A 24,902-nucleotide genomic window follows, 5' to 3' on the forward strand; every position below is an offset into this window, starting at 1 on the left:
AACATTAGCCATCCATTCTATGTTTGGGCAGTAAGCTGGAGAAAGACAGTCATCATTCTTAAGGCCAATTAATGATCATTAGAAAATTTTTAGGGATAAAAAACCAAAAAAAAAAAAAGAAAAGAAAGAAAACTCAGAAATTATAGAATGGCTTACCAAAACCCATATTCAAATTTCAACATTCTCCTCTTTATTGGGAACTTTATCTTCTGCCAAAAGTCTAAAAACAAAATTTTATAGTTTGTCATTGATTATATCTCAAGATTGAACATTCAAGTTGATCATCAATATGTAAGTAGACAAATCACAGATGTTGTATATAAAAGTGCTGATGTCATTTCCTATCGAATATTATTCGAAATGATTCTCTGAAAAGTCTAAGGGATAAAAGTAAACAAAAAACAAAAGACAGAAAACTCAAGAATAGTTATATGGCTTACCAAAATCCATAACTTGATCTCAGGCAAAAATGCATCAAATTCGAGTTTCAAGTTGTTCTTCCTTATTGGACTCTTCAATTTCTTGCACAAATCTAAAGACAGAATTTCATAGTCTCTGTAATTGACTATTTCAAAAGATTGAATATTCAAATAAAGATATATATGATAATAACAGTATGTAAGGTTAATCATAGATGCATACCTCAGAATCTATAAAAGTGTTGAAGTCACTACTACGGCAACTTTAAGTTAGGGAGCCATAACATAAGATTTGAAAAGGGGACAAATTGTCAGAAACCAAATATATTCAAGAAAGAAAAGAGCTATTTCTGATTATATAGATAGGAAATGGAAGCAACCATGGCATAAAGTGTAAACCAAAGGAAAGCCTAGGCCATACTTGATGCATTGTTGCTAGTGATACTAAATATACCCAATCAACAATTGCAGATACATACACAAGTTATGGTTCCAGTTGATCTGCAACCAGAAATTTTTGAGGAAAAAATAAGAAGAAAGAAAAATCAAGATAATAAATTTAATGTAGCTTGAGAATCACTTGAAGCAATTCAATCATAAGTAATACAACTTACTGACCATTATAATTTGATCCCAAAAGAAAAAATAGGCTAACCCACTTGTTCAATTTGTTTTGAATTTCAAGTCGAACTTCCTTATATTGTCCACTGCACAGTAAACCAGACTTTAAGTTCATTTACAAATCTAATTAAAATAGAATAAATACTTTTTCATTGATTATTTCTCAAGTTCAATAATAACTTCATATAAATTCAGAACATCAACAAACTTTGGTGAAGTCTGAAATTTGAATAACTAAATAGCCTCAATTAATTCAAAATTGCTAAGTCAAAACTTAACAAATGAAGACAATATAATAGAAACTAAAGAGTCACAATCAATACATTGCTGGTAGCCCAGAATAAACACATAACACACACACACACACAATCTCAAGAAGTTATGAATTGATTTTTCAAATGAAAATACTTGATTTCTGTTGTAGGGAGGAAATTTGAAGATCTAAAGTATGCTATGCAGAAAAATATGTTGAACAAACAAAAATTCTAAGAAAACTATAAAAAAATAGGTGCATTAGCCTTTCTATTTCAAAGTGAAATATTAAACAAAAGGACGTTTGAGAAAAAAAAAAAAAAACTAATTTTAGATTCTTTTGAGCTTAGATTAGGAATCAAAAGTTTATCTCGATATTTACAATCTTAAATTATCTATGCTGAAGTACAAGAACTCTAATTGGGAAATGAAGTATTTCCAGCATCTGCCAGTTAGCAAGGTACCACCCCCTTCTTGCTGGTTGCATCTGTTTAAAGACAGCTCATCAAATAAATGAAAGGTTCTCCAACTATATTGGAAAGGCATCCACTCTCTCTTGTCAACTCTTTGATTTTTAAATATGTTACTTACACTTGTTGAAAAAGATTAGGCAGCAACTTGAGCATAGGTCACCACCCACATAATGTTTGATTTGTGTGCAACATGAAATGTCAGAAAACATTTAAACAAAAAGAAGAAAAAAAGAAAAAAAAAAGAAGCAAGTTCCTCCAACAATTCAACAAATAATTTTTCATTCTTCTATGGATCTAGATTACGTTACCAAAGTCAGATAACACCCCAAAACAGAGTATGTAACTAGAAAATCATAATGAGTATGCAATTTAGCGCATTTACTTCCCCATTTGACAGCATATGAGAATCTTCAGTAATAGAGAAAACTTAGATTTTGCAATGTGTAATCCAGTCTCAGAAGTGTTAAATAGCATAGAGTCTCAACTTTAGATTTTGAAACACTACCCAATAATAGATCCATGTCGGTGATTAGAAAATGGTAAAGAAAAAAAGAAGTTCCAAAATGAAAAACGTGGAAAAAAGCAAATTACATTACCTTAAAGAACTCCATATAACATGCACGCATCATCAAGCTCCCCATTGCTGTCAATTTTCCACTGAAATATAAAGCAACAATGAATTTGAAAGAGAACAACAAATTTAGTAAATAGTATACAAATTTTAGCAAAAAACAAAGCAATGAAATCAATTTAAAAGTCCATCTATTGTGATTCAAAGTGAATAATCTTTTATCTTTGGTCCACTATAACTGCTCTCTCCTTTTCAAAGTGAACATTAAAAATATATAGTTTCGACTATAATCTAAGGCTTCACAAGTCTATAAGTTAAAATAAAACTTCAACTACTGTGTCAAATCTTCCACTTAGATTTCCAAAGAGAGGGATTGCACTCCATCTTTACTGCCCCACCCTAACACAATCAATATTAATGACACAATCTGAGGATATAAATAGTATCAACATAATAAAGATGAAATTATATCTAAACTTACAAACTCACCTCAAAATTTTGCAGGTCTTGGAATTTGTAATAAGTAGGGAAAGAATTCAAATATTTTCCTATCCTTACCGCCCTAACTGAGTTCAGAAGGAAATACCATATTCCTTCTTTTCCCTGCCTTGAATTTCATCAAGAAGAGCACATTATGGCTAGTATTGATATAAAGTGTCTATTTTTCATTTTTGAATATGACATAGGTGCTTGGTAATTAGTGATCCTCAATTTCCCTTTTCCCTTTAGCTATATATATTTTTCCGAACTTATATTGCCCTAACCATAATAAATATAATCCTAGAACTTTGAACTACAATTGAAAAGCTAGATTTCAAGAAAAGAGAGCAATTATTGGGTCAATTGTTAAAAGTACAAAAGAAAATCTGATAATTGGCTAAATCTCAAGAACAATATAATATTGGGAAAATATTAATCATTTTGCGTGAATTAAAACTTTATCCATGACACTTATGCAAGCATTATTATAATATATTTTTTAAAAAAGAAAAAAAAAATCCATTTTTCATGCATTATATTATGTTGGGGGAAGGGCAAGAAAAAAGAAATTAACAAAACCTTCCCAAGAGAGTCAGACACTGAAGTACACAAACCTGTTCGTGCATTAGTGGACCTCAATTGAAATTCAAGAATCAAGTCTTCCTACAGACACATTATGCCCAAATTATGAGAAAACTTGAAGAAAGTGAATATATTAGGAAAGAAATAACAAATACTTTATGAATAAAAATTTGGTATTTTATTCTTACATGAAAAAAAAAAAAAATACTAGTACTAGAGAAGAGATAGAGCAGAATGTCAGTTTTGGATGGACTTACCACCAGCTTTTTCTGATATCACATAAGCTTCAAGATGCTTCTTGGTGGGTGACATAACAATCTATCTGCTTTAGATGACAATCTTGGAAAACCTGGGGCATTACCTTCGGTACATCCTTCCTTTTAATGATGAAAATCTTGGACAATCAAATGTCTAATAGCTTCCATAATGTGGTTAGGCATTGTATGGGAGCACATACATCAGCTATGGGGAATCACAATTGCTATATGCTGCTCCTAAGTAGAATCTTCCCATTTCATCTACAATGGGATACTAGGGCCATCAGTAATAGATTAAACAATTTAAATTCCACAAATGCAAAAGGATTGTTACCCAACTATATACACAAAGGATTATAATATGTAGTGATTATTCTGAATAACCATCTGATATGAAAACATAGTTGTAGCACATGAAACAAGCACAAAAGATTCCTCAATTTATTGTTGTTAATGTATGTGGCCAAGGATCAATAGCCAAAAACTTGAAGAATTTATTCAATTGAGCTCACACACTAGTCAAGCTTCCAGAGTTTGAAAGAGAATAGAACCTCAAGTTCTTCAAAAGATGAACCCATCCTGAGAGGGCCCACTTGGAAAACTGAGAAAGTCTATAATCAAGAAAAAGGACAATAATTCCCTCTATAATTTTAATAAATCCTTTACTTTGTTTTGCGTATATGAACTTAAAATCTCTAGTGCTCAATTTAATTAGCTAGCTTCTGAAGTTTCCAAATGCAAAAGCTTAATGTATATGCCCCTTGGTTTTCAATGATTGAATGGCTAAATAAAGAACACAAGATGTTGCTAGATTCATAAGAGAGACGAATCATGTCAACAATTTAGATAGAAAAAACAAAGAAAAAAGATGAGGACAGTGATGATTTGCCAAGTTTAGTTACCTTCGAGCATAAATTGTATTGTATTATTACAATATGGTGGTCCCAATTGTTGGGATATAAGTAATATTAAATTTCTAAAGTTCTTGCTCCAGTTGTACTAATAAAATACTACCAACACTAATCATGTCAAAAGAAATTCATAGAATATTTTGGATTGACAAAATTTTCTTTTCCTTTTTCTATGCAACAGGTTTGTATATGTTGTAGGAAAAGTGATAGGGAAGAGGGGATCTTTGGCATGAATAGTATATTTGTTGGATTAATATAATACTTCATAAATGAGAAGAGAAGAAAACCTTACCAACTTTAAAAACTTCTACTAAACTCCATTGAATTAGTCAAATTGTTCTTCCAGCTAAATACAATATATATGTTGTCACTAGCACATGCATATCAAGACAATATAGTTCATTAACAAAGAAAAAGATTGGGGGAAACTAAACTGAGATAGGAAGAAAGTAGGGCAATTATGAATAGAATCGGTTGATTTATGGTAAAGCATCAGAGAAGAGATGAGGATTAAGTTTAAGAAAACATACCACACATATTGTTGTGATCATATATATGTGAACTTCAAAACAGATTCCTCTTTTTAAACCATTCCCCATCTTTGGACCAAGATGTGTCGTCGCCCTCAACACATCTATTTATTTAACTTTGAGACAGTTATGAATGGATAGGCACATAGCAATTTGGGGATCGAACGCATGAAATCCACTTCAAAAAGATAAGTAAGGTCCTTGCATCCTATAAGTACCAAATGTTGAAGAGAGAAAAGTTAGTCCAACGACTCTAGCAAATTGTACATTCCATAATATCAACAATTTCAAAAAACAGTAGATGAAATAAAGAAATAAGAAGAATAGAAGATGAGATTTGGGGGAACTCACAAAATTTTAATGAACTCCAATCAGATAGGAATCAAATCGACACCCCCACTAGATTGTGTGCAATTGTTAGCCACTTTGGCAGCAACCACAATAAGCAATATCCAACTTTTGCTGTAAAGTGAGCATCATGTTGGCAATAACTTCTAAAAAATTCTTGACCGATTTAAGAAACCTTTCACTTGGCTAACACCAGAGAACATCTCTTTAGTAAGGGAATCGGACCTCTTGAGGAGAGAAAATGTTAACTCATGATCCACTTAAGTACAGTATGCAGGTCTTGTATGAAACCATCTGTTTCTACTAAAGCAGAATGTTAGGGCCATTAGTAACAGAAAATAATTAGTTTTAATTCACAAATGCTAAATCCATAAAATAAGATCCACTCAAGCCATCAAAAACAAAAAACAAGAAAAACATGAGAAAATTTTAGACAAAGAAAACTTCAAATGCAAGTATTGCTTTTGACTTTACAAAGTTCTACAGTTTATAAGGTCCTAAAAAAAATTATATAAATAAATTTAAGAGCTTATCTCTTAAAGAGATTAAGAGAGATAAGCTCTTAAAATTTTAAATCCACCAATAATTGAATGGTTAAATAAAATTACAAAAAGTAGTGGGAGTACGTTATAAATTTTAATAGCAAAACCAGAGGAGAAAACAAGTTTGGTTGGCAAGTTAGATACCTCCACGCCTAAATTGCAAATTGTATCCATCCTAGTGTTCAGATTTAATGAAGGTTTGTCCAATTGAGTGCCAGTCCAACAGTAATCTAGGTACCATTTGGATCATGTTCACGTCCACATGTTTTGCATTTCAGCTTTTTTTTTGGACCAGCGCCTGATGCATTGTTAATGGGACATGAATAGTGCAAATAAGCAAATAAACAGAATTTTTTTAGTGTGAACAGTAACTGATATTTTTTTTTAATTGTTTTCAGTTTTCAGCAAAATATGCGGTATCCAAACCCGCTCCTAATCATGCCAAAATAATTTTATAAAAATACTACCGAATATTAAATTCAATGATAGAAGAGAATAGAATATGCAATTCAGGATACTTTTAACTGATCTAATCAGAAATTGCCAAAACATTTTATAAAAAAAACAAAAGAATTTGGCGGAAACTTAAAGAGAGAAAAGAATCAGAGGCAATTAAGAATATAATATTGATTTAAATGAAAGTATGATAAGTGGATTTGACTACACATACCGCTTGTTCAAACTGCTTCAGAAACTTATATCCAGATCATGATATTTGGAATATGGGCAATTTTGTACCGCTCTTTTCCACCATTTGCACAACTCTCCTTTAACTTGGAGCAACTGAAGATGCGCAGAGTCTGAAGAGAAGAAAGCTTGGTCAACCACTCAGGCAAAGTTTCCATGCCATCAAAGTCAGATATGTAGAGACTTTTAAGGGCAGTCAAGGCTTGAATATTGTCCGGTATAGACTTAAGTTTAGGCCACCCTTTCAAGTCTAAATGTTGCAGGGATGCATGCAAGTGTTCGATAGAAACGAGACTCGGGAAATCATCCAGATCCTTACAAAACTCGCCAATCACCAAAGTCTTCAAGCGGGTGAGAGATTCTAACCCCTCTGGGAGACTCGTCAATTTAGGACAATACCAAATTTGTAATTCGATAAGAGAATGCAATCCTCTTAAACCAGGTATTGATATCAGATTATCACAATACCTAATTTTTAATTGGGTAAGAGAATGTAACTGTCCTAGATTTGGAGTTGATTTTAATTTATCACAAAACTGAATCGTTAGTAGGGTAAGAGACGTGCATGATTGTAGCCCAGTAGGTAGAATAACACACCCAGATATCTCCAAGCGTTGAAGATGGGATGGGACACCTTGTATTTGTAATTTCCAACATCGTTCCATTTTAAGCGATCGAAGAGAGGTGCAGAGGCCCATACATCCTCATGTGACACGATGGACTCCAAATCGGCCCATCCCGATATCATCAGAGACATGAGACTCGCATTGTTTTGCAATAACTTCTCTGGCAGACAAGCAAGTTCTGAAATATTACAAGCCTCTAGGGACGTGAGTGTGGTAAGCTTGCTAATAATGTTTTCAAATGTCGTGCTACGCATGTCACTAATGTCTAATTTCTTAAGACTCGAAAAATGACATGGAGCACTTGTCAGTTGGCTACAACCTTCAATGGTCAACTCCTCAAGGCAAGGAAACACCATTAGGCCTGTTGTCGTTGCTGGCTCCATCACATCCGTCCATTCCACTAGATTGGGCATTTCGCTCAAATTAAGTTTTCTCAAAGCTGGGAAAAACGTACCATCACTTCCATTCTTATTGTTACTGTAAAACTCAGTTCCAATATGTCTTACACCATCCATACCTTCTATTGTAAGAACCCTAAGATGGGGTAGAAGCCCAAGAGTGGGAAGAACCTCACATTTTTTGCAATTCCTAAATTCGATATCAATTAAATTGCCAAATTGCAAAATTCCATCCCTTGCATCAAGGCTTGTCAACATCCATGATGGGAATTTCTTTCCTCCAAAGCCATCAATTGTTAAGCTCTTCAAACATCGATGAGGCTCGAGACCTTCCAACACCTCTTCATCATTCTCGTAGTTACCTTCTCTTGTCCATATGGCCCAGTGAAATCGCAACATGCATATTTTGGCCTTTTCTCCTAAATTTGCTCTTCGGGCTTCTTCTTTATCTCTCACATGCTCTAGATTCCAGAGGTTTAATTTTCCTCTAAGTTGATTTAAGCATCCCAATTCCTCAATCCGATGACCTGCATCTTGACCCACAATAAAACATCGCAATGTTTGTAGACACGTCAATTGACCTATATCCTTAAGTTTTTCATTAAAGCCAGAAGGGATATAAATATGCCTTAAGTTTATCAATTGTTTTAGATCTTCAAGAGGCTCTCTGACATATGGGCAACCTTCGATTCTTAAAGTTTGCAAATTGTAGAGTTTGGTGATGGACTTTGGTAATGCTCTGATGGATAAACTTGCGACACTGAGAAGCTTCAAATGTATTAAAAGGCCAACTGAGCTTGGCAATTCTTTTATAGAGTCTCCATATAATTTTAGAACACGTAAGCAATTAAAGTTTAATAATGTGTTGCCAATCACAACATTTTTAGAAACAAATGTGCGCAATCTCCTAACATCATCTTTTGAAGATGGAATTCATGGTACAATTTTACCATCAGATTCGATGAATAAATATCGTATGTGACTTATGTCACCCTCCAAATCCTTATTCAAAAATAAGGTCTCAGATTTTGAAACTGAGAGTGCAAGATCATGTACCAAATCATGCATCTTGCAATTGATAATATTATCAAACTCATCCTTTTTCTCATCTTGAAATAAGGAATTTGCCAACAAAATATCAAAATACATGTTACCAATATCCTCCATTACCACACAACTTCCTTGAGATGGTTGAAGGAACCCTTCAGCCATCCAAAACTGAATTAACTCTTCCTTTTTAATCTCATAATCTTTCGGAAAAATTGAACAATATGCAAAGCATTTTTTAAGAGATGGTGATCGTAGATGATCAAAGCTCAATTTTAATATTGGTAACATCTTGTTGCTAGCGCCTGGAAAATTCCAAATTTCATTGCTTTGAATTGCTAACCATTCACTTTTTTCATTTTTACGAGTCATTGTCCCTCCTAGGACTTTTGCAGCTAATGGGACCCCTCCACATTTTTTGGCAATATCATATCCGATTGTCTCCAAATCTGGAGTTAACGGAATTGAAGATACCATTTTCTTAATTATAGACCAACATTCATCTTCACGTAGTTTTTCTAAGTGATATGAGGGAATTGTCTCCATGATTCTTGCAACATTGTCACTACGAGTTGTTACAATGATATTGTTTCCAATATTAGAATTAATTCCTAACAAACAGCCTCTTAATTTATCCCATATCATATGATCTTCATTCCAGACATCATCAAGAATGAGAAGGTATCTTTTTCCTTGCAACTCTTTTTGAAGGTTTTGAAGTATTGCATTCTCACTTTGTAATTGACTTGATTTATTGGTAAGGGATTCTAGAATCTCTTTTAAAATCCTTTTTTCATTGAAATCGTTAGAGACACATACCCATATTGTTTTATCAAAATGTTTCTTTACTAGCTCATGATTGTACACAAGTTTTGCGAAAGTTGTCTTTCCCAAACCCGCCATTCCAACTATAGGAAGGACTGAGAGTTGTTGATTGGTTGTACTAGTTAGCAAGTTCACTATTTCCAAAACATCATTTTGCCTTCCTATAACTTCTGAATGATTAAGAAAGGAGTTTGTCTCTCGGTTTGGGATAATTTCATTGTTAGTATCTACTAATTCAACTAACAATAATTTAGCAAAACCATACTTATTTGCCAAGTCCTCTACTCTTACCAATGATTCCTGAATAGCCTTAATTTTGTCTGCCATTGGGAGGTGGAATAAACCGGGATTGGAGGTTGAACAGATATCACGTACCTTTCTCTTCCTTTGGTTTCCAACTTCTATCTTTTGCCGGAGATTCTCGTATGCAAACTCGTCCAGCACATCATCAGCTTCATAAGCAACATCTTCAAGCATCCGGAGCCAAAGCTTCACAGACTCATCTTTCACTTGCCTTTTCTCGGCATCAGCCAGAACAGCTCGCATCATGGTTAATGATTGACGAATCCCTCTTAGCTCGTCCTCGCAACCCCGAGCACTGCTGATCAGCTTAGTAGCATATGAAATCAACTTACTTACAATTTCACCAGTGATCGAGCTCACAATTCCTTCAGTCATGGAGCTCACAATTTCCCTAGCCATCGTGCTTTGATGATAAACTCAAATATAAGTCTAAAATTATTCATAAACTATTATCAATAGAAGAGTGAAACATCAGCTTGCGCAAATGACATTTTTTTTATGAATCAAGAATTTATTAAACAAACAAATACACAATACAACAAGCTTCCTTCCTAATAACATCATCAAAACAGGAAGGACAACTACCCAACACAAAAGAACCAATGACTTTAAAATTAAGAGACCATTTGGCTAAGGTGTAATAATCAAGAATTGTGTAATAATATATATGTGAATAAATATCGTTTTCTAACGATACGTAATTGTAAAGTGTGTAAATATTAGAAGTATCTAATTACCAATGGACAAAGTTTGGCAAAGATTTTGTTTTATTTTAATTATTTTGATGAAGGCAAGGAATTTTAGCGTAAGGTTACAGCTCTACTCAACATCTTTTGATTGTATATTTTGACAAATTTACCATTAAATTACATTATCTTCCTGTATCCTCCATGTTTGCAAAATTTTTAGAAGATAAAAAATTAATATTTATGTCATCAATCAAATGTTTAAATTTCAATTTATTATAATATAAAATTATGCATAAAAAATAAGTTTATAGATTGAATAATAAATAAAATTTAATTGACATGAAATTTTACATGAATGTTAAGAACATAAAGAACATGCAATCTAACCTTTAGATTTTTAAAATATATAATCATGTACTCATGTTAATTCTTTAAATCAAAGTTGGAGGTTTAGGCTACAACTAAGTTTGGTGTCAACTTTGTCTATTATTAATTATATTAAGATGATCAAGTGAGCATTTAGACTTTCATTACCACAACAATTGTAGGGGAATTAGCAAAAAATGATCCGTTGGAAAGATGATTTAGTTCTTAGATTACAGCTTTGAGAACAACAATTTTGTTCCTATACAAAGGGAAAGAAAAAAAAAATTAAAAAAAAAATTTCTTTCCGTACAAGGTGGAGGTATTATGTTTAGGTTTGAGTTATAAAGCATAAAAATTGATAGTAATAGTCATAATAGTATTGATGAAAACATAAATAAAAAGAAGAATATATAATTTCTGGAACAGAGTCTTACTTGAGAATGTGAAAACTTGAATTTCGTCTTTGAGAACTAATGCACTTGATGATCTATGGTAATACGAAATTACAATTTTGGAATTTGAGATTACAACGAAATGGAAAATAGTAAAAGTGAAAGAGGTTGGGAATTGCCAATGGAAGGAGATCTGGGAGGCTTTGGTGTTTTGTCTGTTTCAGTTAAAAGTGGAGCTTTTCATGGGTGAGAAGGTAGACATTTAAGAGCATTCACATAAGGCTCTTTTTAAAAAAAATTATTTTAACATAACAACTTTTTTTTTTTTTTTTTACATATTTTTATATAAATTATCTATTTTACATTATATATTATTAAAATATTAATTTTTTAATTGTTTATTTTTCTTCATACCTATCAATTATTATCTATTTTCTTCTTTCATCTTCAATATACGTAATAAAAAATAAAAAATAAAAATGTAAAATAAATAATACTAGTGTATTTTTATACAAATTTATATATCTTGACGTGGATGAATATTAGCCTTAATTAAATAAAATAATACTTTAAATAATACTTTTTCTTATTATACAAGCACTCAAAATGCAAGTGCTCTTTATAAGTTCAAAATTGGACTTGAACGGTTCAACGTGAACCTCAAAAAAAAAGTAATGGAATTTCTAACACGTGGAAAATGGGTCAAACCCAAAACCCAATCCGACGCAAACAAGTTAGGTACAGGTTCGATCAATTGGACTAAGGGGTCTAAATACAATTTTTCCCCATACTCATCAAAAGTTTGTTGGCAATTTTTGTATGTAGTTTAGATAATTTTCTCAATTATTTAAATAAATTTTTTAGTAAGAACGTTTTAGTTTAATTTGATAGGTACATTCTAGTATTTCCAATAAAAAAATTTAGAATTGAATCTATTGATATGTTTTGTGTAGTATTTCATGTTTTTTCAATTGTCATGTTACTAATTAGTTGATTAAAGTATTTCTAATATTTAGGTAATAAACAGAGGGTTCATAAAGGTTAATGTAGCATATAGGTTAGTCCAAATTTTTATTTTTATTTTTCATAGATCTAAAAAAAAAAGAAGTGACTTCTTTAAATTTAGATTTAGTATATGTTTGGATTCAACGTCCACGTTTTGCATTTTGCACTTTTTTTTTTTGGGAGCAACACCTCTTACACTGTTCATGTGACATGAACAATGCATTAAGGCAAATAAATAGTAATTTAAAAAGTGAACAGTAACCGGAAATGATTTTTTTATTATTTTCAGTTTTCAGCAAAATAAACGGTATCCAAATGCATCCTTAGATTCTTTTGATCCGAACCCAATCTCGATGAATCTGTCGATCCAATCATGTCTTTATTTCTTTTTTGGTTAAACAAAGCTCATAATAATATTAATTAGAAACAATCATTATCAATCTATTTACAAAAAGCTCAATTTTATACTAGGCAGGTCATTCAAAATATGCAGAGCAGGTCCTTTCTTCTCATGTTGACATTCACGCTTCAATATCTTTAACCTCAATTATTACAAATATTGACCACATTTGTGTTTAGGTCAATCAATGCTTTTTACGCTAGCTTCTTTTTAGATACATCATACTTCGCATGCAATTCTCTTCCACCAATTTCACTGATACAGTACAATGCGCATCCAGCACTTTCTGCACTATCTCTTGCCATTTTCCAAGAAATTGCTCCTTTGGCAGACTCCTGGATACAAATATTTTAGATCATCTAACTTTTTATGTAATTTGTTTAAATTATTTGATCTAAATAGTTGCGAGTTGTATTATTTTGTGATATATCATCTATTAGTTGAGATATCTTTTTGTGCATGGTTGTTAGTTTTGTATTGTTGTGTTGGGATGATCATGTATCGTTGGATACAAGAATTGTATTGACGTCTAATCCATAAGCATGTAATTACTTTATTTTTCTTTATTTTGCTTTGCCCAAAGCAAAATAATGTAATTACATGCTTATGAATTAGACAGTTCATACTAATACAGTGTGTGTGTATATATATATATATATTGTGTGGGGGATCATTATGTTTGCCTTCTTTCTCTTTAATTGTTTCATTTGATTGTTTCATCTATATCCTTTTATTATTATCAGATTTTATCTATAGGGTTCATGAGACTAAAACTAAAACCAAACTTTTTAGTGTGACCTATTTGATTGTAAATATTGTAAATACATATTTAGCCAAATATATATAATTATATTGCATCAGTGATTGCAGAAGAAATCATTAATTGAATTAATCCCAAACTTGTAAGAAAAATACATATATATATATATATATATATTTAAAACCTTTATAAGTTGTTGACTATTCATGTATCATATAATACAAGATATTATATGTGATATATACAAATATTAAAAATCTAAGTCAAAAATACTATTCTAATTTTGAAAAAATATATTTATGTAAAAATAAAATAAAATGCATGTTAATGGGATTTCTACCATGCAGAAAATAATGCATCGCAAAACTAGGCTCAATTAGTGAGGCAAATAGGCAACCTTGTAAGGCCCCAAAGAAAAAAGGTTTCTAAATTTTTACCAATATTGATATCTTTGTACCACTAGAAGTATTAATTAAGTCTTATAATCCACTAATAAATAAAAGATAGTTTTAAAATTAAAAAAAAAAAAAACTAGTTAAAGAAAACCTTTTTCATTGGACGTGACAATTTGTTTTTCTTAGTTTTAGATTGAAAGAACTCATTTAATCTTCCACACACAAATACTAAAAAAACTCATTAATTTCCCACTAGTAAATAAATTTATACTCAAATTTTATTTAGAGATTCAAATGTAGAATTTTATTAAAATTTTTAATCATAATTTTTTAGTAATTTTTTGTTTCACTCAAGAAATAATTTTTACTTTAGTTCTATAGTCATTGAGTAATACAATAAACTTGTTTTAATTTGTTATTTTATATTAAAAAATAGATTTTAAATAATAAAAAAACCAAAAGTTATATAAATCATCAACTTTATTTGAAGAAGTTGCCTTAGACTTACACCCCACAATGTCTTAAGTGAAGAATACAAAACTGAAACCTAATTCAACCCATCTGAGTGTTCATTTATCCTTAATTATTACAACTGATTCCATTGTTGGTTGATAGTAGACTCACACAGTCACACTCACACTATGCATGGGGCGCTTTCGTCTTTATATATTGATGTCTCATCTTCCAAGAAATTGCGGCCCGTTTGATAATATTGTTCTAGTAACGTTGTTTGTATTTTTTGGAAATATGTGAGTAAAAAAGTATGTGAAAATATATGTAAATGTTATTTAAAAACTAAAAACTGCAATTTAAGTTGTGGTATCAAACACCCCCTTCCTCGCATACTCCTTTTAGATGCCACTACTTGGAATAATAATATTTTGATCTTTAGTCCATTTTTATATTGATTAATCGATTAATTTATATGTTTAAGAGAGAAAAACTCATGGATTGATCTAAGCTAGAAGACAGACAAAATAAATAAAAATTCTAACCCAACTTCACCTTCACGCTTGAATAATTTTCAGCCCTGCATTATTGGAACTTTTGACCACTTTTGCGATTGCTCAATCAACACTTTGCACTTTATCTTCTTCTTAAAAAAAAAAAAAAAAACTTAATATAATTTTTTTATTAGTGTAAATATGTTATTTAAAATATTTTATATTTTTAAAAATACAGCATCATTTTATTATACATAACGGAAAGTTCATCACAGTAATTGAAAATATTTCAAGACTAACATATTCATAATGTTTGATTTCTTCAAACGTGTTTGACGAATTGTGACTACTATAGTTTGAAAACAGTTTATTTAGTTGAAACTGAAAACATTTTGCTAATATTACTGTAGATAAAGTTAAAAAATAGCTGAAAAAATATAGTGAGACCCATAAATAATATCAAAAAAATGCAATAAAACCCTTAAATAACAACAAAAATAAACTAAACAGTAGCAAAAATAGACTAAATAGTAAATAAATAAATAAATAATTGACTTTTTAAACCAATGCCCACGCAACTTCTATATCAAACCAACGTACATCTCTAACCATCACAAAAGTGATATACAAAGCCTATAATAAGCTAATTCCATAACTCAATATTTTTCATAGTTATGTCATCAAGAACATCTACCGTTGGATTGGCTATATCCGGGGTCAACTTGACTGGCTTTGGTCAATAAACATGTAGTAGTCTTCCTCATGTGGCACTTTCTACTCTATCTCTTGTCATCTTCCAAGAAATTGCTCCTTTATGTCGTATCTTGATAGTATACACTCTCCATGGGGCACTTTCTGCAATAATCTGTCTCTTGTCTTCTTCCAAAAAATTGGAATTATATTTTGATCTGTTATCCATTTTATATTATTGATTAATCCATCAATTTATCTTAATAATTAAGAGAGAAACTCGTGGATTGATCTAAGCTAGAAGTACTAGTGACTCCTTTTAATACAGGTAGTTTTAATTTGATCCAATCTTGACCTTAATCTATTAAGTTCAAACCAAACTCGATCATGTAGCCAGGATAGACCCAAAAAAATAAATAAATAAAACCCGACTTCACCTAACGCTTGAATAATTTTCACCTTCACCTTCACGCTTGACCACTTTTGCCATTGTTCAATCAACACTTTGCCCTCTATCCTCTTTTGAGGTATTTCACATCCACTTGTCTACGTTTGAGTCTTGATGCCTTCATCATTCATGCCACTACGTTTAATGCTTATTTGTAAGAGTAGTGTTTATTGCACACAAACTAACTCACAAAGTCTTGCATGCACGTCCAAACTACAGAACTTGTGCAAGTTATGATTTTCAAATGTGTGCCCCAAAACCGTGTGAATTAGTTTGTGTGCAATAGCTTTTACCCCATTTGATCTTATTTGCTTTTAGAAGCCCCTTTCTTCACCATGATGCCTATTGCTAATGTACCAGAGATTAAAATAAATAAAATAAAATAAAACAGATACAGCATCAGAATATGATGAAGTCACTGCCTATCCAATATTATTCCACTTGATTATCAGAAAATTATCTAAGATAAAAATAAACAAAAAAAAAGAAAAATAGAAAGAAAACTTAAAAATAGAAAAATTTCTCACTGAAATCCATAACATGATCTCAGGAAAAAAAAAAACATCAAATTCAAGTCTCTTATTGGCCTCTCCAATTTCTTGCACAAGTCTAAAGACAGAATTTTAAATTTTATGTCATTTTTATTTCTGAAGTTTGAGCATTGAAATAAAGATGTATACAATGATAACTAATATGTAAGGCTAATCACAAATGCATACCTCATAATCTAGAAAAGTGTTGAAGTCACTGCTATGGAGACTTTAAGTAGGAAGCCACAACATTAGATTTGAAAAGTGAATGAATTGTCATTAATTCTGTATATTCAAGAAAGAATAGAACTATTTCTCATTATATAGATGGGAAATGGAAGCAGCCATGGCATGAAGTGTAAATGCTAGGAAAGCCTTGGCCTTACTTGATGCTTTGTCGATGGTGATACCTAATATACCCAATCAACAATTGCAGATACATTCAAATTACGGTTCCAGTTGACCTACAACCAGAAATTTTTGAGGAAAAAATAATAAGAAAGAAAACTCAAAACAATAAAATTAATGTAGCTTGAGAATCACAACAATCTTGAAGGAATCCAATCATGAGTATCAGGTTGTAACCCCCTTGTTCAATTTGTTATGAATATCAAGTAGTACTTCCATATAGTGTACACTGTACGGTAAACCGAATATTAAGTTCGTCTACAAATATAATCAAAATAGAATAAACAATTTGTCACACATTTTCACTCAAGTTGAGAACTAACTTCATATGAATTCAGAACATTAACAAACGTTGGTGAAGTTTCAAAATTTGAATAGATGAAGAGCCCTTACCAATGAAGACAATACAATAGTAACTAAAGATCACTAAGCAATGTATACATTGTTAGTAGACCAGATTAAACAATTGTTGGTAGAACAGAATAAACACACATCACACAAATAATCTCAAGAACTTAAGAATTGATTGTCCAAAAGAATATCAGATTTGTGCTGTAGGGAGGAATTTGAAGATCTAAGTATGCTATTCAGGAAAATATGTTGCACTATATGAGCACACGTTATTTTTTTTTAAAAATTTTAAGTATATTATTAAAACATAAGTGCATAAGCTAGTCTATCTCAAAGTGAAATGTTAAACAGAAGGACATTTGAGAAAAAATATCAATTTTAGATCTTTTGAGCTTAGAATAAGAACCAAGTGTTTATCAAGATATTTGGAACATGATCAATCTTGAACTATCTAGGTGAAAAACATGTCCTCTAGTTGAAAAATAAAGGAATACCATCATCTGTCATTTAGTGAGGCACCGGACCCTTACCCCTGCTGGTAGATATCTCAGCTTCTTGCAACTATTTAGAGACAGGTTATCAAATAGAAGAAAGGTTCTCCAAATATAGTGGAAAGTCATCCACTCTTGTTAACTCTTTGATTTCAAAATATGTTACTTACGCTTGTTGGGATAGATGAGGCAGCAACTTGAGCTTAGGCCACCACCCACATAATGTTTGATTTGTGTGCAACCTAAAATGTCTGACACCCTTCAAACAAAAAAGAAAAAAAGAGGAGAGAGAGAGAGGGAAACAAGCTCCTTTAACAATACAACGTATAATTTTTCTTTCTTTTATGGATCCAGATTACAGTACCAAAGTCAGATAACACCACAATGCAAAGTATGTAATGAGTATGCATTTCAGTATTAGGCAGATTTACTTTTGCAACCATGAAAAGAATCTCCCCACACCCCCCCCCCCCCCCCCAAAAAAAACCCCCTCTAATTTGACAGGACATGAGAATCTTTAGTAATAGAGAAAACATAGTAAGATTTTACGAAATGTAATCCAGTCTCAGCTTTAGATTTTAAAATGAAACCCGAGAATAGATCCTTTTGATTAGAAAATGAGGAAAAAAGAAGTTCCAAAATGAACATGTAAAAGATTAAATTAAGAAATGGATACATCATCCTGAAGAACTCCATATAGCATGTACAGGGTCATCAAAACTACCTATTGCTGTTGATTTGCCACTGAAACATAAAGAGCAGACAAATTTTAGAAAGAAAAACAAATTTAGTAAAAAGGAAAGAGCAATGATAAACGATAGAAGAGAAGAAGAGAGAACTCACAAATTTTATCTCTGGGCCACTCAACTACTTCTACCTCCTTTTCAAAGTGAACAGCAACAATATCCAGCTTTGGCTGTAATCTAAGGATTTACAAATTAGAATAAATCCTCAACCACTGACAGATCTTCCACGTAGCTTTTTCTAGAGAGGGATTGCACATCTATCTTTGCTGGATAGTAGTGAAACAGATCTGCCTCACAACTCTGGAAAGGCTTTAACATCATCAATATTAAATGAATTTAACTGGGGATATACGCAAGTATCAATTTAAAAAATATGAAATGATATTAAACTTACAAACTCACCTCATAATTTGCTCTGGTATTTGTCAAAAGTAGAGGAAGAAAATTGTTCCTGTCCTTACATCGCCCTGACTGAGTTCAGCAGAATATTTCCTATTCCTTATTTCCCTGCCTTGGATTTCATCAAGGAGAGCACGTTATGGCTAGTATTGATGTAAAAGTCTATTTTTTTTTTTCATTTTAGAATAAGACATAGGTGCTTGGTAATTTGTTATCCTTAATTTCCGTTTTCCTATAGATATACTTTTCTGAACTTCTTAGAAAGCACTGACCATAAAATAAACATAATGCTAGAATTTTGAACTACAATTAAAAGCTAGATTTCAAGAAAAGAGAGCAATTATTAGGACAATTATTAAAATTATAGAGGAAAAACTCATTATTGGCTAAAGCTCAAGTAATATTGGGAAAATATCAATAATTTTGTGTGAGTTATAATGGATTTTTTTTTTTTTTTATAAAAGAAAAAATTATCTTTCATGCATTATATTATGCTGGGGGAAGGGCAATAAATAAAAAAATAAAAAAAAACCAAAACCTTTACTAGAACGAGAGTTAGAGAGCTGAAGGACCTAAACCTGTTCATGCATTAGTGGACCGCAGTTGAAATACAAGTACCAAGTTTTCCTATAGACAACATCATGCCCAAATTTTATGAAAAACTTGAAGAAAGGTGAATATATTAAGGAAGGAATATCATATACTTTATTAATAATAGTTTGATATTTTATTCTAAAAAGGAAAATAATACTAGTATTAGGGAAGAGAAAGTAGAAAGTCAGTTTTGGATGAAATTACCACCAGCCTTTTCTGATATCACATGAACTTCAAGATGCTACTAAATGGATGACATAACAGTCTATCCGTTTTAGATGACAATAATGGAAACCTGGGGAGTTACCTTTGGCACATTCTTCCTTTGAATGATGAGAATCTTGGACAATAAAATATCTAATAGCTCCCATAATGTGGGAGCACATGCATCAGCTATGCCCAATCAAAATTGCTGTATGCAACTCCTAAATAGAATTTTCCGTTGTCTTCTAGGAGGGAATATTAATGCCGTCAGTAAGATAAAAACAATTATAGTTTCACAAATGCTAAAGGAATCTTTCCTGACTATGTACAAAGCATTATAATATATAATGATTATTTTGAAAAACCATCTCATAGGAAAACTAAGCAGTAGTATACGAACCAAGCACAAAAGATTCCTTAGTTTGTCATTATTCATGTATGTTGAGTACAAAGTATAGAGACTCAAGTTCTTCAAAATTTGAACCCATAATGAAAAACAGACCTACCCAAGCATTCAGAAAATGGGAAAAAGCATGTATAGAAAAATTCCATCATAAGTCTCACCTTACGATCAAGCAAAAGAATAATAAGTTCCCTCTTTAACCTGAAGAAAACCTAAACCTCTTATGAGTGTAAGGAACTTCTATACTATCAGAAAATCTAAATGCCTAATTTAATGAGCTCAACTTTAAAGTTTAAAGTTTCTATATGGAAACGTGATGCAAGACAACCAGAACAAAACTAAAATAACAATAAAATAAAGGGATATGATCTAGGAGTAAGCACTTAGGCCTTGCTTGGAGTTAGCACCAAGCGAGGAAACCAGTAGGAGTCAGCACCTAGGGTGGACCTTGAGTAAGCACCAAACCAAAGAAGGACTCAACGGCCATTGTTTTCAGTCATTTAAATTTCAACTATCTCTTTAAGGAGTACAATAGATTGCTTATAAAGGATTACTAAACCCTAGTTCTAATTGGCTAGAAAACCCTAATTGCCTTATTACAAAAATAGCCTTGCTTCCAAATTAAAATATTAATAGCCTAATAAAATACTAGGACCTAAAACATAAAAAATAAAAATGACTTGCAAACATAAATAATACTTAATAAAAATCTTTTTGTGTCTTCCACATCATTCTCCTATGGTTGGAGAAAACTCGACCTCGAGTTTCAAAGCATTGAAGGATTAGGATGCTGACAGGTAACACTTGCTTCAAGTCTGGAATCACCTTAGGAAGCTCAGTGAAAAGAAAAACCTTGAATTCCACCATATCAAACTCATTTGGAATAACAAAATCAATGTGTGGTATCAGTATAATCTCGTTTTGAACCTTATGAACCATAGGAAGCATTGTGGTTTTAACCTCTTCAACTTCACCAAGATGCAGATTTTTAAGAACTTTCGAGGGCTGATCAAAAGCACGTTCAACAACTTCAACTTTCACATCATGTGCACCCTCAAGCTTGCTGGGTAGTTTTTGAGTGGGTGCCATTATCTTTTCTAGCTGGGCATTAATCCTAGTGATTATTTGCTCCCCCAATGTCTACGAAATACGTGAAAAATTCTAATTTGCCTTTCTTACAATAACAAAAAGTGAACTAAGAAGATCCAAGGAAATGTCTTAACTTTCATTTATGACCAAACCCATAATTGTTTCCATGGCTGAAAGTACAGCAGGTGGATGGTTGAACCTAATCATCTTTAAGAAACTTTGAAACATCTCAACAACCAATGCATCACACTTAAGATCCAACAATACCAAGCATAACTTGACCTTTGCAATGGTATCAAGAATTGAAGTCACCTTCTTATAAGAGCGAGTAGACACATGAGACATATTTTCGCATGCTGCCACAATCAATTGAAATATTTCCTTCATTTTCTCATCCTTATATGGGGCATCTGGTGCTGTTATTCTTGAAATCTCAATAATGGAAGATACAATTGAAACCTTCACATCCATTTCAGCATGTCTCAAAAGTTTATTATTGATCAAAGCCTTTACTAAGGGAAAAAGTGCATCTTGCATTGATTTGGATGGTACTTGCTCCACGTATGCTAACAAATTTTCAACTTCATCAAGAAGATCAAGAAGAGTAAGGAGGTCATCAATGGAGGAAGGAGGGTTAAGGAGTCTATTCCCAGCCTCCTTAAGCTGCTTTTCAAATTCAGTATGAAAGGAAGTCTTTTTTTTTTTTTTTTTTGGTGGGGGCCGACTCTCCTACTTTTAAAGGAAAACTGGTGTTGTATAAGTTGGGCTTAGGGCTTGTTAAAAGGATCGGGCTATGGGTTTTACAATAGGATGACTTTTTTAAAAAAAAATATATTTGGTGCTGGCCTATTGGATCAAGCTAAATTTATAATGGGCTGTGTTGGGTTCTTTATTTAGATCAGGTAAAATTGTGTTTGAGTGGCTAATGGGTCAGGTACAATTTTGAGAGACAAATGCGCTAGTTTTATATATATATATATATATATATATAAAGCTTGGTTATGTAAATGGCTAAAGAAGGCAAATAGGGGAATTTAGACAAGCCAGTGGGTTATCTCATGAGATTGGATAGATGCAGGTCTGGTGTTGCAGTAGAATCAGTGGCGTGCGAGGCTAAGGCTTTCGATGGTGTTGTGGTTGTGATGGTTGGCCCTTCCAGCAGCTTGTGATGGTTGTGGGCAGCGGCTTTGGAACAACGGGGTGAGATCAGTATTAACAAATTCTTGTGGTACTGTTCTGGTGGAGTGGATTATGGGTTTTCTGGATCTGGTTTCCTTTATGGTGGTTGGCTTTTGTGTGGGTATTGTGGTTTGATGGGATGAGAAACACAGCAATGATTTTTTTTTTTTTGGGTGATATTTTCTGGTTCTTTCATGCGGTGATGCTTCAACAGATCGGTATTTGCTCTAATACCACAATTGACATAGGACAACCACACTATTTCAATGAAACAAATAAACCACAAAATAAATCCTAGGAGTCAGCACCTAAGGGCTGACCTAGAGTCAGCACCAGACGAAAGAAGGACCAAATGGCCATTGTTTTTATTCATCAAAAGATCAACTATCTCCTCAAGGAATACAATAAGTTGCTAAAAAAGGATTACTAAACCCAAGTTCTAATTGGCTACAAAACCCTAATTGCCTTATTACGAAAATAACCTTGCTTCCAAATTAAAATATTAATAGCCTAATAAACTACTAGGACCTAAAACATAAAAAATACAATTGACTTGTAAACATAAATAATACTAAATAAAAATCTTCTTGCGTCTCCCGCATCAAAACGCTTAATGTATACACCCTGTGTTCTCTATGATTAAATAGCTAAATAAAGAACACCTGATGTTGCTAGATTTGTTAGAGAGAGTAAACTCATCAACAATTTTAGAAAGGAAAAAAAAAAAAAAAAGGAAAAAGAGGAGGTTGGTGATAACTTGCCAAAATTAGTTATCTTCACAATTATTGAATTGCATCATTACAATATGGTCTCAGTTGTAAAAGTTTGAGCAATATTAGATTTGATGAGTTCTTACCCTAGTTGATGATAGACTACCACCAACACTAATCATTCAAAAATCACGAATATATATTGAATTGACAAATTTTCTTTTTCTTTTGCAATGTAACAAGTTAGTAAACATTGTAGGAAAGGAAAAATGATAGGGAAGACGGGGTCAATGGCATGAATAGTATTTTTTTTTTTTTGGATTGAATAAATACTTTATTAGTTAGAAGATAATATTTGAAAACGTACCAACTTTAATGACATTATTTAGCACTAAAGGCAAATCCTTAGGTCACAGTTACCTGCATTTCATTTTTCACAATATATTTAAGCTTTCATGAACTAATGTGGGATGCATGTACTTAAACAAGAAACCTACTGCTTGTGCACAGGTCTCCCGAACAGGAGCAACAAACTGATCTGATACATAATCACCAAATCTGCAATGAAAAAAAATTGAATTTACTGATCTATGAATACACAAACACAGATCAGAAATATATATAATCTACTATTCCGAATAGACTAAGAGGAAACCGAATCACTCAAGTATGCAGTTCATATATAAATATAAATATATCAAACTGTACCGATCAAAGACATAATAGATGAATTGCACATTCTTGAAGAAATTCACAGTTTTTTAGCCACGAATTCCTAGCTACTTTAACGAAGTTCATCAGCTCACAATTTTCAGGAATATTTTTCAGCAGATCTGCTTTTCCATTGGAAACCTTATCCTCAGTGTAACCCTTCATCTCTGCAGTATTAGCAGCATCTTTACACGAATATCATGCACCATCAAGAAAAGATTCTGGCTCAGCCTTAACAAAAGTAACATTCAACTGGCCATCATCCAGCCCAGAAGGCAAATTCCACCCATGATCAACCTCCATGCAGACATCAAAATTACCAACCTCACTGTAAGAGACAATATTGGCCATTGTGTTGAGGATGACACATCTTCAAACTTAGGCCTCCTCAGATTTGGCTGAAGCCCATCTGATGAAACTTGCATATTCAAATCAATCAATCAATCTCTCTCTTCATTGTATTTGATATACCTTTATCTTCTACTTCAACAAAAACTGCACCATCCCAGCTCAAGTCAGGCATAAAGTATGAAGCACAAGAGCGTTTCGGGACTCAGGTGCGGATGCGGGTGTGGGACTCAGCAATTTTTGAAAAAGTAGGGTACAGGTGCGGCAGGACTCGGCGATTAAAAAATTATTAAAAATATTTTTATTTATATTTTCTATATATTTTTACTATTAAAATATTTTAAAAAACACATTACTATGCCTTGATTCACAAAACAAACAAAAAAGAAGGAAAGAAACACATTAATATGCCTCTAAGGTCAGAATTTCGGCTGTTCCGGCAAGTTTCCAGGCAGATTTCAGCCATTTTCGGCCTGTTTTGGCTGTATCAGTCGCAGGCCGATACGGCCCGATTCTAGCTGAATCAGCCTGGTTTGGTACGAATCGAGCCGTGTCAGCGCAAATCAAGTCTAGTCAGTGCAAATCCGAGAAAAAAAAAAAAAAATCAAACCCGGCACTAACATGCGGGCAACCGCGTCCCGCGTCAGGCCGAGTCGAACTCAAGTGCGGCACCCTCCCAGCTGCGACCATGCTTTCTTGGGCATAAACACCCCAGGAGAAGCACCTTGTTGAGTAAAAATTTCCCTCAAGGCCATGACACTACCATGGCGAACCTCCC

General features: G+C 32.5%; 1 protein-coding gene and 1 long non-coding RNA gene across 12 annotated transcripts; both read right to left on the reverse strand.

Annotated features, from left to right (window-relative positions):
* Position 1: 1 nt before the first annotated feature.
* Positions 2-5,095, reverse strand: LOC115969349. Of its 11 annotated transcripts, none has more exons than XR_004086934.1 (8): positions 4,859-5,095; positions 3,656-3,916; positions 2,362-2,422; positions 1,038-1,126; positions 643-920; positions 441-532; positions 157-220; positions 2-35 (listed from the first exon to the last, which is right to left on the reverse strand). It is a non-coding gene; the product is annotated as an uncharacterized LOC115969349 (long non-coding RNA). The 11 variants fall into 11 exon arrangements; XR_004086933.1 differs by lacking the exon at positions 4,859-5,095 and having other exon boundaries at positions 643-682; positions 841-920; positions 3,656-4,539; XR_004086941.1 differs by lacking the exon at positions 4,859-5,095 and having other exon boundaries at positions 441-555; positions 643-682; positions 841-920; positions 3,656-4,539.
* Positions 5,096-8,630: 3,535 nt separating this feature from the next.
* On the reverse strand, positions 8,631-11,527 carry LOC115966341 (putative disease resistance protein RGA3). Its single transcript, XM_031085589.1, has 2 exons — positions 11,362-11,527; positions 8,631-10,275 (listed from the first exon to the last, which is right to left on the reverse strand). Exon 2 carries the CDS (start codon positions 10,269-10,271, stop codon positions 8,631-8,633), a length of 1,641 nt encoding a protein of 546 aa, XP_030941449.1. The 5' UTR covers positions 10,272-10,275; positions 11,362-11,527.
* Positions 11,528-24,902: the final 13,375 nt, after the last annotated feature.

Source organism: Quercus lobata, chromosome 11, assembly GCF_001633185.2.
Source record: "Quercus lobata isolate SW786 chromosome 11, ValleyOak3.0 Primary Assembly, whole genome shotgun sequence".
Classification (NCBI taxonomy): domain Eukaryota; kingdom Viridiplantae; phylum Streptophyta; class Magnoliopsida; order Fagales; family Fagaceae; genus Quercus; species Quercus lobata.